Here is a 14,307-nt window from a genome sequence, read left to right as displayed (position 1 = left end):
ATTTATCCCAAAGTCACCTGCTGTTTGGGTTTAAAAGTCACCCGCTACGAATCCCAAGGTGAAGGAGACCCGGCTTGGAGGGCAAACCCGACCATGAGACACTTTACAGGGATGGTGCAGCCTCTCCCATCTGCCCCAAAGCCATTGTCGTTGGAGGCTATGACCCTATCCTCCAGGAAAGACTGTGATGATAGAGACAGCGTGATGCAAGCCCTGCGAGTGGAGCATCTTTGAACACTGTCCTCAGACAAACGGTTGGGAGGGCCTGGGTGGTTCATCCTGAAGGGAAAGACAAAGCCACCTCTAGACTTCTGGAGGGCTGCGGAGAGTCTGAACACAAACCCCTCCCTGTGGCCTCAGTTTCCCCATGTGAGAGGCCTCAGACCTGTCTCCTAGCCTCATCTCTCAGCTCCACAAATTCCAGAACATGAGCCTTCTGCCTAAGATTCCATTGGCTTCTCACTACTGGACAGTTGCCATCCCCAGCTCTGTGTCTTGAGGACATTCCAGCCCCTGGTGGATATTGGACCCATGTCCTTGTGTCACCCTGGTCCTTCTGGGCAGGATTTGTCTGTCATGTGTGTTCTGTATCTCTTTTCTACACTCTGAGCCCCACGCCATCAGGAAGAGCATTTGCCTCCCTTACCTTATGGTCCCACTTCCCAGGACAAAGTCTGGACTGTAAGAGCATCTCACCAAATGCTGACTCAGGGACGCATGGCACTAACAGGTAGGCGCCACAAAAAAAGCAAACTTTAGCTCAGCGAACGAACTTTCTAGCACTTTTTTTAATGTTCCAATTTGAGACGGGCTGCCTTGCATGATAGTGAGTTCCCTGCAGGGGCAGCATACAAATGGGGCCTCTGATCTCAATTCAGCTCCACTGAGCTGGAGATGAAGGGCTGTGACCTCTAAGGAACCTTGCAACTCAGAGGTTCTGTGTCACCCTCTGTGTCTCGGAAGAAGCAGCCAGTAATTTGGGGAAGGGGTGGGGCGGGAAGGGAGAAAATATCCTTGGGATGTCAGGCCTGTTACTCTGGAAACAGAACGTTTTTAGTACTGAGGGGACTTTGGTGGGGGCGGGGGGGCAGCTCTGGGGGTGATAAGAACCAGGTGGAGGTGGGAAGGATGAAACTGAGTTCTGGAGTACCAGCTGTAACCATCACCCTGCCCTCTCCATCCACACCATTCTCAGGAGAGTGAAGACCCTGGAAACAAGGGTAGGTCTGGTTCCGCATCTAGTACAGGGGTAGGCCTGTGGGTGTTCATGACTCTGGGAGAAAGTCCCCCGTGAAGCTGATGGACAAGTTGCATCACCAGTGGACCACAATGAGGGTGACAGTGCAGGGCTCCCCCCACCCACCCAGCTCATACAGTAAGACTGTGAAAATGTGCTTTACATAGCAGCCCCATGCCAGCCTTTCCTGATGCTACCCCCCAACTTATCCTGAACCGGGAAGATATCAACAGAGAAGATATCACACAATACTGGATGCTGAAGTTGATCCAGATCCTCTCCCTGATCAGATCCCAGTGTGACAGCACACAGGAGCAGAACAAGAAACAGAGCTGAGCTTGAGGTCTAACCAACCGAGGAGGGGTGGGGTTCGAGATGAGAAGGGCAGACCCAGCCAAAGAAATGACATTCCCGAGACAAGAGTTAGGAAAGCTGCCTGACATGCCACGCACCCTCAATCTCAGCACTGGGAAATTGGAAGCAGGCAATCTCTGTGAATCCAAAGCCAGCCTAGTCTACATAGTGAGGTCCAGGCCAGCCAGGGCTACAGAGTGAGGCCCTGTTAGCATGAGCTAACAGATGTTCCTGGTGATTTTTCAGTATCTAGGGGACAATGCCTTTGTTTGATTTATTCTTTCCTGTTAATTAAAAGGTGTAGACGCTGGGGAATTGCAAGCTGATTTATAGATTTTTTACCAGGCAAAGATGGATGCAATTTCTGCCCAACAGGAAAGACTTCTGCCCATCACCAGCCTATGCTGTCTTCATGGGAGGCCATCACCATGTCGTCACTCAGCTCCAATGGCTCCCTTGTCTTCTACACCTGCTCCCAGAGGCTGTCATCACCATCCCACCTGTCCCCCATTTAGCAGAATAACCAAGGGTGCACAGGCACTGTCAGATTTGTGCAAGGGTCACTTTTCTTCATATTTTTTTTTAACTTTTGGCAATGGCACTCTGATCTAAGTTCCTTCCAGAAGCAGGGGCTTTAGAGAGGCATCATCAGTACTCCCAAGGAGATGTGGGTGAATAGCACACCCATAAAACAAAACCAGGCACAAACTGTCCTGAAACCCAGAAAACACAACAGCAAGAAGACATGCAGGGGACGAGAATGGCAGAGAAGAGGACAATTCCAGGAGGGGCAGTGAGGGACAAAGGGCCCTGCTGAGAGAGAGCCCAGGGGTGACTCACAAAGCTGAGTCCAGAACTCCCTCCCATCCCAGGCGAACACAGGACAGATGCCGAGACAAGAGAGAGGAGAGATGGTCCAGCTCTCGGGAATTTGAGAAGGACAGAGCAGGAGAACGAGTTAGAAAAGCAAAGAAGAACCAGGGCAAGCGCTCTGAGCCACGGGAGCCCTTGAAGTGGGAACTCCAAGCTCTGGATACCCCAGAGAAAGTCTGAATTCTGAAGACAAGGAGGAAAATAACCAGCCTCTTGGCTGGACAAAGCTGTTCCCTTCCGACAAAGGAGAGCAAGGTGGTACTGGGCTCCAAACAGCCCCGTGTTATCAATTCACATGCCACAGTGTCACCAATCTAAGGGAGTAAAACCACAGTGCTATAAAAGAGCAGACACACTCCGTCCTTCCCGTTCCAAGATCAAAGGGATGAGTTTGCACAGCCAATATGAAAAAATGATACTATCCAAAACCTTTTCTTTGAAATTCTACTTAAGAGTATTCTCCAGCCAGCCCAAAATGAAAACGCACCTGACAAAGGTGATGACCTGGTACCCAAGAAACCATCTGAAGTCTACTTGCCTTCAGGCAGGGTCCAAATCCCTAGGGGACAAGGGGCTGGGCGTCTGAATAGCACCATCAGGAAGGGATGCTTGGAAACAGAGCGGTGACATAAACTGTCACATTTCAGGACAGAGCCCAAGAACTCAGCACATTCCTGGGCCTGTACATCTCCAGTGCTCCCTCTCAGGCACTTACAGGTGACTGCTGCCCCTCATGGATGGCAAAACACTCATGTACAAACGCATACATATGCTCACACACACACACACTAACAGGCACACCTGCATTCACGGTCACCAGCCTTCTTCTCTCCTAATTCCCGCCCTGTGGAGCCATGGCTAAGCATGGTTAGTACCTGCTTGCCTTTTACCTCCCATGTGTTACCTCCTCAGAACAGAACTTAAGTCCGCATATCCCCAGCCTGGTTCCTTCCGACTCCTGGGTTAAATGATCTCAGCAAAACACAGCACCTTGCTCAGAGCCCCAGTCCAAGTGTGGGCAGACCCCACCACAGCCGAGCCGCCGGACACTGTCCCGGAGTGAGCCTGACAGGACTGGCCTGCAGATGGCCTTCTCTTCCCCTCACCGGGTCTCCAGGGCAGCACCCACACTCAACAGAGCCCTCTGCATCCCTGGCTGCTGAGCAGACTCCAGGGAAGTAGGAAGGAAGCCTGAAGTGACACTCCAAATGGGTAAAATGGAACCTAGTTTCTCCTGGCTTCCCTGGCTGTAGCATGTGGCTTTTTTCTTTTCTGCATCCAGTCTCATTCTATGACCCAGGTCTTAAATTCCTTGGGTTAAGTGACCGTTCGTGCTTCATTAGAAGTGACCAGAAATGAGGTCAGATGGCGCCTAAGTCTGCCCTCCGTTTCTGACCTGCTGAGTGACCATAATAATGACGATGGTGATGCTGACGGTGATGATGATGATGATGATGATGAGTGATAGTAATGATGATGTGGTGATGACGATGATGGTGATGGTGATGATAACTGTGGAGATGATGGTGATGATAATGGTTATGATGTTGATGATGATGGATGGTGGTGAAGATATGATGTGATGATGAAGAGGACTATAATGATGATGGTGGTGATGATCATGATAGTGAGTGATCATGGTGATGATGATGATAATGATGGCCATGGTAACAGTAATGGTTATGGTGGTGGTGATGATGAAGGATAACAGTAATAGGGTGGTGGTGATGGCGGTGACAATGATGATAATCACGGTTATGATGGTGATGGCGGTGGTGGTGCTGCTGCTGCTGTTGGCATCTGACACTTCTTGGTGTTCATTTTGACCAAGCAGATATCTTTACTCCTTTTTTACAGATGGGGAAATGGAGGCTTCGAGAGGTTAAGTGACCTTCCTTTTCAATGAATCAACATAACATAAGACAGTCCTCGCTGCCCATCTAGAAGAGCAGATGCTTACAGTGGTCTGTCCAGGCCTGTCCACAGAGAGCGTCATTTCTCCTGTCCTCTGGACCAGAGGCCCTGCATTCTCACACGGCATCATCATCATCCCCCAGAAGCCCCTAGGTTAGCTGCGTGGCAACTGGCACGCATCAAAAACAGGCCATTACCTACCCTGCCATGACAATGAAGAAATCCAGGCGGTTCCATGTGTCCCCGAGGTAGCACTTCTTGCCAAAAATGCCCAGGGCCACCATCTTAAGCACCATCTCCATGGCGAAGAAGATAAAAATGAAGTCATCGAAGACCTGTGGGGGAGGAGGAAGACAGCGCAGGGCAGAGTGAGCTCTCAGGGCGGAAGTGGAAGTCAGAGGCACTGTGAGGTCAAAGGTGGGGCAGGAAGTGAACCTCAGAGGCCCTGGTCCACTCAACCACTTCACAGAGAGGAGTCCAGGGCCCAGAGAAGGGATGAAGTTGCCCAAGGTTGCACGGCCCATTCTCTTCATCGCTTTAGCCCAGACAATGACAAGGTCCCAGGGGCTGAGCACCGGGATCTCCCTCGTTATCTTGACTAATGGCCAAGCACTAAGACAGACAGAACTACACTCTCACCCCTAATTCTCAAAATGGCACACACGGGGCAGCCCCCTTTACAGTTAATGAAACAAGACTCAGAGAAGCCAAGCAACTTGCCCCAGGTTGCACAGCAACTACATGCCATGATTAAAATGAAAGTCGGGTCTGGTTCCCAGGGATGGGCCTCAAATAGTCTACTTCTGTGAAATGGGTACAGCCCCAGAGTCCTGTTCTATGGTTCCTCAAACTCTGCCCAAACCCATGCAGACACCATGTCTGGACCCACCCAGGACCTGAGAAGCAAGAACAGGAAAAAATGCAAGAGGACACCCCTAAAAGACACGGGGAGAGCGGTACTAGGGAGCCAAGGCAGGCTCTAGGCAGAGAGTGTCAGCCGCTGCACTTCACTGGTGTGAGTGGGATGGGGTGAGGACCCTCAGCTGGGAAATAAAAGGAGGCTGGAGGGGCAATTAGGGAGGAGAGGTGGGGAGCTGCACCCGAGCGGAGCCCTGAGGTTGGGAGAGGACACCCCAGAAGGGAGGGGGGGAAGGGGAGAACTCAGAGGCTCACCTGCAGGATCTTGCAGCGGTCTGACAGGCACTCCATGTCGTCACATGGCTGGTACATGCCCAGGGTCACACAGTTCAGCAGGATGACCAGCATGCTCACACACTCGAACCATGTACACAGGCGTCAAGGACGAACTGGTGGCAGAGCGGCCTAAGGTGCTACACGTTCCTGAATGTGACATCCCAGGAACAGACCCACAGACCATCTCTGCCCTCCCTCCCACCCGCGTGGACCCCTCAGTGGCCCAGGCCCAAGTTTTCAAAGACTGTGCAGCTGGCCCTGCCCCACCACAAAGTCACACCCTGGAAGGAACCAAACCAAACCACGGAAGCTTCCACTGGAGGATGCTCCTGGTCCCACCCAGGAAGGAGTGGCCCCCAGAAAGGTCCCCAGCCCCAACAGCTCCCATGCCTAAGCCCTTCTCCGACCACCTTCTCCCATCACCCACCCCTCCTCCTGCAGAGGCCTCGGGATTCCAGTTCACGGGCTCTATGGCATTTCTGAGACCTCCTGGACACACGTTCTCCTGACCGGCCCATCTCTGTGATTGAAGGTCACGGTCACCCTCTGGCTGCTGCTCCCAGAGCAGCCCCACCCAGAGAGTCTGCCTCCCCAGGTTCGGCCCCAGCAGAAAGCTGCTGCTTGGAGCCAGACTAAGATCAGTTCTTCACTCAGCCACAAGCCACCGGCAGGACAAGGCATCCCACTGCCCCGACAGAAGCGAACTTCCCAAGTGCCCCTTCCCCCTGCTAACAACCCCTCTTAGGCCACAGCTGACTCCACCCACATTTGCCTATCTCAATCTACCTACCAAGGGAGCTCAAAACTCAAAGAGACCTCGGGGCTATGTCACTCACAGCCCCACAACTGTCATGAGAGAGGTGGAATCTGCTCGTATCTCCCAAAATGGCCTCTCCTCTCTTGCCCAAGCCCTGGGTCCTGAGGAGATCTGTGCCAAGAAAGTTCATCATGGTAAAATAAAAGTGTAACATGGTAAAATGAAGTTAAACCATGCACAGCACAAATGACTGAAGTTAGACTAAGGGGTGAACCTCCAGACTGAAGAGTCTGACTTCATTGAAGGTGATGGCTGACCCAGAAGTGTTTCTCATCCTGCTTATTCTGTCTGATCTGAGGAGCCTGACAGGCCCTGCCACCAGATATCTGTACACTCCTATCCCTGACTCCATCACTTAGCACCAGGGCCTGCATGTGACTCCAGTACCAGCATAGCATGGCTCTGGGGTCTCAAGCAAGCCTCTTCCCATATCTAAGCTCCCAGAGGGTCCTTACTGGAGTCTAGGGGCACCTCACAGGTCCATAGAGGCTGTCCCAACCCTCCTCTTTAATGGCATCAGTGAGCCATTAAAAATATCAGGGAGGCCGGCGCATACTTTTAATCCCAACACTCGGGAGGTAGAGGTAGGTGAACCTCTGAGTTTGAGGCCAGCCTGGTCTACAGAGCAAGTTCCAGGACAGCCAGGGCTGCACAGAGAAACCCTGTCTCAAAAAGCAAATAAACAAAAAAATCAGGGAGGTGTTTCCTCCTCTGCTCAGAGTTCTGCTATGGCTCCCAGCTTCTCTTGGCTTTGGTCCTTCCCAAAGCTAGCCAGCAAGACCCTGCCTTCCTCTCTTTCCCTTGACTGCCTCCCTCCAGCCTGTGGCCTCCTGCCTATTCGGTCTGGTCTCAGGCACATGCCACCTCAGGACCTTTGCAAGAACTGACCCTTCCACTGGAAGACACTTCCCAAGACTCTCCAGGGCTATATACGGGCACTCCCTGCAAGGAGTTCCACCCACCCCTTCAACCCCAGAAGCCCCTTCCCCAACAGCGCTCCAGCTTGACCTCTCTCTCAAGCATTTCTAGACCATGGAGATGGTGCTCATTGTCTCTGTCCACTTCCAGAGCAGAGTTTGGATAGCTGGGATTCACACTCTCAGTTCAAACCATAACAGCCTATAGATGCTCAACCCAGGTCTGCTGAGTGAATAAATGAGCTTCTCTCAAGGCCCTGGCCACACTAGCTCAACCCCAGCTCATAGCACCATGAAGCCACACCAGCCCACCACAGCCAGATACCAACCACAGTGGACTGGGCCCCTCCTGCCTGCTAAGAGAGCTGACCTAGTTTCCACGGCAACAGCCCCCTCTGCTCCCCAGACCCTGCTCACCTTGAAAGCTGCTTTCCATGGCCTCCATCCCTGCCCTGCTCCTTCCTGTCCCTGGCCTGGCTGCCACTCTCCCGCCATAGCCTGTAATTAATTTCAGTCGCTGCCAGGCCCCCTTTGAGCCCAAGCATCGTTTCGGCAGCAGCTTCATCATTAATTAACTTTCTGAAGTTCAAACGTTCTAATTACCAGCGAGCATCCCCATTCCCCCTTGATCCCCTCCGCCCCACCTCCCTCTCACATCCCAGTTTCTGCTGCCTCTGCCCTTTCTGAAGACCCAAGTCCAAGTGCACCTGGCAGGCCCGTTTACAGATGGGGAAACTCAAGGCCTCTCCTGGGTCACATGGCTAGGATCTGTCGACAGCAGGCCTGCTGGGCTCCTTGGCCAGTGTCCCCTCCCAGCCATGCGTCCTGCTTGTGCAATGCTGTCCCTGCCTTCCCAGAGCCCACGGCACGTCCCTGACCCAGTACCAGCCTCTCCTGGGGATGCAGCTCTGATCCCTGCCTCTCCAGTGGACCCCACGTGATGCCCAGCGCTGACTCCTTGATAAGCCCACACAGAAAAAGAAGAATGAAGTGAGATACAGAGGGGAACGGATTTAACCAGGTACAGTGGTACACATCTGTAATCCCGGCACTAGGGAGGCTGAAGCGGGAGGTTCAAGGCCAGCTTGAGCTACCCAGCTTGTCTACGCAACTCAAACCAAACAAACGAAAGCGGGGTGGAGCTGGAGAGGCCGCTCAGTTGGTAGTGTTTCACTAGCGCAGACATAGGACTGGGTTCCATCCCAAGAATCACAGAAAGCCAAGCATGGTTGCATGGTAGCCAATCCCTGTAGTCCCAGCAGTACTCAGGAGGCAGAGGCAGGAGGATCAAGAGTTGAAGGTCATCCTCAGCTACATTTTGAGTCTGAAGCCAGTTTAGCTGCACGAGGTCCTGTCTTGGAGGGGAGAGGAGAGCAGCTTTACTTCAAGTAGCTGAAGCAGCACTATGTGTGCAACCATACCTGTCTGTTCTTGCCCCCAAACTGGTTTGTCCCCTCTAGCTAATCCATGCATGCCTGTCCCTCTCTTGCTCTAAAGCTTTCTGTGGCTCCCCATAATCCCCTTAGCCTGACACCCAAGGCCTCCTGGATTCTGATCTCAATGAGTTCAATGGCTGAGTCTCCTGCTGGCCCTGGGGGCACACTAAGCTCCTGCTACCTACAAGCATCCCCACTGCATGGTTATACCTTCCCTCTAAGGTTAACCCCCACCCACCCTTCACAACCTCACTCATCTGCCACCCATTCCAAAAGCTTTCCACCTTTCACCCTCCCCAGCTGGTGCCCAGCCTCCCACCCACCTGGTCTAGCACATACCCCAGTGATGAACTTGGCCATCACTATGACTACTTCATGCCAGGCACCCTAGAGACATGGCCTTAACTGTCACTTGCATCAGGAGAGACAAGGAAGTGGGTCTGGAGGGCCATTGCGACTTCCCCAAAGTCACACTGCAGCTCGGGCTGAGCCATTCCAAGTGCCACCTGCTTCCTTTTGTCGCTCAGCTACCCTGAGCATGGCACAGAGGCCCTGCGGGCAGCGGAGCAGGTCCAGCCCCTGGTCCCCTCAGCTCCTGCTGGCCGCAGGCGCAAGGGGAAATCCCAGATGGCAGGGCTTGGGACTCAGCCAAGAGCGCCAAGGCTCAGAAGTCAGGCCAGTGCGGCACCGCTGCCCACGGCTCCTGGCACATTCCCTCGGCTCAGGGATGAAAGGACCCAAGCCTATTGGAAGATGAACCAGGCCATGCATGCAGCGAGGGTAGGAGCTGTCAGGAGTCACAGCCTCCAGGTTGGACAGCTTGGTGGCCTGGTCCAATACCCACTTTCCCAGCATTAGTCATAAGTACCAAGGAGCTTGGAGCTCAAGCAAGCCAGGCTGAATTCTGGGAAAATGGAAGAAAGATGGAGACCCCAAGAGGGTGGAACGGGAATTCTGGGTAACAGAACAAGTGGGGTTTGAATGCTGTCTCCACAAGAGAATGAAGTAATCAATAGCTCCCATTGCTCCTCACATTTCAGGAACAAAGCCCTGGACTGGCATCTAAGGATGTGCAATGGGGACCCAACCACCCTGTCTTCTTTGTCTGGGGATTCTCAATCCTGTAGGGTGACAGCAGAGCAGCCCCCTTCAATCCTGAGACAGCATGGGATCCAAGGCCTCCCCGCATGAAGAGGTAACGGAAAGAGAGATTTGGCCGAGCACAGGGAGAGTCAGAACAGAAACAATACCCACAGCACCTTGACCCCTGGGGATCCCTGAGTCACAACAGTCTGACAAACCCACCAGCCCTGAGCTTCCCCCACCTGTCATCCTAAACAGCCCCAGAGCGGGTGACCACCCTCAGGAGCCTGCAGAACAAATCAGTGTCCGTCAGATCAATGCAATCTCCTTGGTGGCAAAGCTGCCTTTTCAGCAGGCACAAGAGACGACACTCAAACACCCTTGTCGGTGGCAGGGACCTTCCGACACCTCAGCCCCACCACCAGCCAGACTTAAGGGAGCCCTACAGAAGCCTGGACCCTCACCAGCCCTCCCCACTCTCACGGCCTCCCAAAGTCCTCAGGGCCTCACAGAGAATTAATGAGAACATATGGAGTGCCTGCTGTATACCAGGTGCCTAGTGAACACCTGCTGATTACAGACACCTCCCGGGTGACCAAGAGTATTTGCTAATGAGTTTTCTAGCCAAACGTCAAGCCAGGAGTGCAGGCATAGGCCGGTGATCCTGCACTCGGGAGATAGAGGCAGGATGTGTGAGCTTGAGGCCAGCCTGGGCTACACAGATCCTATCTTAAACAGACTTAGGATGTCAGCATGTGCAGCCAGGAGCCAGGAGGTCCCTCCCAGTGTGCAGAGCCAGCATAGCAGGGTCAGTAGGAGGAGCCTCTTTGACAACAGAGCCAGGGCTCTCCTGGATTTCGAAAGGGACAGAGATCCCACCTGGACATTCTCTGCTCATTGATGACTATGGCCTTGCGTGGAAGCTGAAGGTGTCTTTACAAGTCCTTTGAGTGAGAGCTGCTTCACAGCTTACAGCCTCCCAAAGAGAGTCAGCCTGGCTGGGTGTGGTGGAACACACCTGATACTACCACAGGGGGATCACTAGAGGACACCCTGGACGACAGTGACCCTGTCTCAAAAACAACGACAATAAAAGAACTGGGTAACCCACAGGAGCCCAAGCTTGAGACACAGGGTCTGGTCCCTCACCTGGCACACACTACTGCTGCTGCCAATTGACAGATAAGGAAACTGAGGCAGCCAGCATTATGGCATGTGGCATGGTAGAATCTGTACTGTTTCTTGCTGGCTCCAGGTCCCCTGTTCTCAGCCACTCCCTGGGCTCAGCACCTTAGACCTGGGCTTCCCTGATGTTGAATGCTCAGGGGACCCTGCTTTGCTCTTTGTGACTGGCAGCTTCAGGAGAGAAAGCCAAGACTATGTTTGCCACCCCAGCCTTAAAAGATCAAGCTGAGTCAATATGAAACTCCACAGCCCAGCACTGAGTCCTGACAAGACCAGAATGTTGTCCAGGGTGGGTGGGCTCAGGGCCACCGTGGACTCCACCACGTAAAGACCTCATACACACACACATGCCTGCCAGGCCCAGGCAGAAGAGTGACCAGGTAGAGGAACAGTGCAACTCTCCCAAGCAGGCCCTCCAGGGCAGCCTCCTCTCAGAGAGCAGCCGGAGGCCTGCGGTTACCATGACGACCACCACCCTCCTTCCTGCATTGCTGATGAGAGCCTTCTGTACTTGGGGGTGGGGGCACTGGAGAGGGGCGCTGAGCTGGAGGGGGCGGGCAGGGGGGGTAAGAGGTGGCCAAGTTTGTTTTTATTTTTGTCAAATCAAAGTCTGATCTGTTTCCTAGGGTTCTACTCAGTTGTCTAAATATGTCAAGTGGAGGAAGTGGGCTGAGGCCATGCCCTCCATGACAGGGAGCAGGCATGACAGGAAGTCTCCCTGCCAAGCCCCCTCAGTCTATCTCCAGGATAGTGGAGAGTTCAGGCTGGGGGGACCTCAGAGGCCTACACAGCCCAGGTCTTGAGCCAGTTCTGTTTCCCTGAGGCCAGGTCCCCGAGCATCTATGGAGCGCCTGCTGTATACCTGATATCAGTGTACTGAGGTAAAGAAAGTTTAGTTCATTCCCCGGAGGTCCCCAGAGTGTGGTCCTGTTGCCAAACCATTCTGGATATGTGGCCATATTGTATTTGCCACAAGGACAGTGGCTGCCATGTTTGAATGCCTGGGGATTAAAGCTATCCTGTCACTCAGTCATTCCTTCATCTACTCAACTGATCTTTATGGACAGCAGTCATCCTGGAGAGTTGTTTCACGGTGCCTGCTAAAGTTGAACACCGACTCAGACTGAGGCTGGAGAAGACAAGCGCTGATGACAAGTGGGTGGCGACCAGGGATGGTGCCAGACACCTACACTGCCCAGGACAGTCCCTGTCACAAAGAATCAGTCGACCCACATTGTCAATGATGTCAAGATTGGGAAACGTTGCTGGATATTTCTATGGTGGTATACTACACAACCAGGAAAAAGAATGAGCAGCCAATATATAAACAGAAGAGAGGAGCCTCTGTTGGGTGAAGAAAACAAAGACACAGAGGTCATCTGAGTCCAGGTCTGGGAAGTCTAAAATCAGGCAAACGCACTCAGGATAGCAGCAGGGTGGGGAAACCCCCGTAGGAGAAGAGGACCAAGTTGTTTCCAAAGACTGGAGATGGTCTCAAACTGAGTGGTGGTCACAGAAGACAAATCGTAGGAAACTGTGTGGACCCTATGATGTGTGAGCCCACCTGCCTGTGGGTTTTACGTCACTGAAGAGTAAAGCAGAAGCTGGGAGGGGGTGGCACACACCTGGCATCCCAGCACTCAGGAAGCAAAGGCAGGAGGATTTCAAGCTTGAGATTGTGTCTCAAAAAAAAGAAAGGGCCGGGCGGTGGTGGCGCACGCCTTTAATCCCAGCACTCGGGAGGCAAAGGCAGGTGGATCTTTGTGAGTTCGAGGCCAGCCTGGTCTACAGAGCGAGATCCAGGAAAAGGCGCAAAGCTACACAGGGAAACCCTGTCTCAAAAAACCAAAAAAAAAAAAAGAAAGGAAGAAAAAAGGAAGAGAGGGAGGGAGGAAGGGAGGGGGAACCTGGTTCAAAAATAAAGAAATAAAACACACAAGCAGCATGCTGGGGCTCTCGCTGGCCCCGGCCTCCACTGCGATTTTCCCAGCAGCCCTTGCACTCCTGCTCAGTGACTTACCTGCACTTACAGCTAAGGAAAGCCCTAGCTGGGATCAGGCCCTACGCCACCCCTCTTCTCATATGTGGCTGTAGGTCTGCTCTGGCTCACCATTCCCCCCACGGTCCAGGGAGACGGATGCCGCAGACATTACTACACTCCCTTTCCAGTCACAGAAAAGAAGGTCTAGAGACCATACAGCTGGCCCCAAATGGCACAGCAGTTGAGCTGGGGCAAAAAGCTGCTCCAGGGAGTGAACTGGTATACCGGCTACAGGCTGCACTCAGCTTGCAGGTCCCCAGTGACAGGAAGTGTCCTGAAGGACAGACAGCCAAGCCTTGTTGGCTCTGCTTAGAAGCCCTGAAGTCCCTTAAGCTTAAGACAAGGGCAAATCCACCCTCTTCTCTCCCTCCTTGCCTCTCTCCTTTCCTGTCCCCACCCCCCTCTCAAAATCCCCACCATATGAGAATTTGGTGGGTTTGTCCAGTCTCTGATTCCCATATGCCCAGCAAGCTATGATGCCTGGCACAGACAGCCAGTGTGGGGGAGGCAGCAGTGAGCAGATAAGGATGCCAGCCTGGAAGAGAACCTAGGGTGGGTGGCCCACAGGAAAGAGGCTCTGGCCAAGAAGACTTGCCAGACATACCCCTTGACCACTAGGGAAGAGAAGGCGGGGCAGGCACCAGGGCCCCAGCTGTCCAGGGGCAGACATGGCCTCAGGAGTCCACCTCAAAGAAACTGCACCCACAGAGCTTGCCATGACCTTCTGCAGCCAAATGTGAACGCATCCGCTAAGACAAACCACGAGCACTATTGACCAGACTTGGGCACCTCACCCCAGCCACCCTGTGCTCCTCATCCCATCCCACAAATTTGAGAGTCTTCCCCAGGACAGCCACACAGGGCGTCTGCATCTTTGGGGGGGTAAGACTCCCATTGCTATGGAGGCTGGGGAGGGGGTTCCTGCTCAGCTTCCCATCCTGAATGTCCTCTCCCTCTCCTTTTTCACATCTGCTACTCCTTATTCAACTTCCTTTGCACATTATTCGTGCAACCCTCCTCCACTGAGGCCTCCCTCTGTGCCTGGTGCTTAGAAACCAGGATGAAGGACACTTGGTCCCTGATGCCAGAGACCCAATAGAGACAGAGGGCGACGTCACTGCTTCTCTCCAGTAACATGTCCTTTACCACATCTGCCCCAGAGCACACACCTGTTAATGTTCACCTGCGTGCTCCCACAGAAACACACAGCATGCACACATGTGTGCACGTGTGCAGACACACACACACACACACAC

General features: G+C 53.3%; 1 protein-coding gene across 1 annotated transcript in view; it reads right to left on the bottom strand.

The window, feature by feature from the left end:
* Positions 1-14,307, bottom strand: part of Cacna1i (calcium voltage-gated channel subunit alpha1 I) — a 116,619-nt gene that overhangs the window by 77,970 nt on the left and 24,342 nt on the right. The window contains 2 exon segments of the mRNA XM_052748386.1: positions 4,580-4,713; positions 5,552-5,664. Of these exon segments, the coding sequence (XP_052604346.1) occupies positions 4,580-4,713; positions 5,552-5,664 (247 nt within the window).

Source organism: Peromyscus californicus, unplaced genomic scaffold (assembly GCF_007827085.1).
Source record: "Peromyscus californicus insignis strain IS unplaced genomic scaffold, ASM782708v3 Scaffold_20__1_contigs__length_68692818, whole genome shotgun sequence".
Classification (NCBI taxonomy): Eukaryota; Metazoa; Chordata; class Mammalia; order Rodentia; family Cricetidae; genus Peromyscus; species Peromyscus californicus.
Note: the sequence above shows the minus strand (reverse complement) of the source record. Positions and strands in the feature narration are given on the sequence as shown.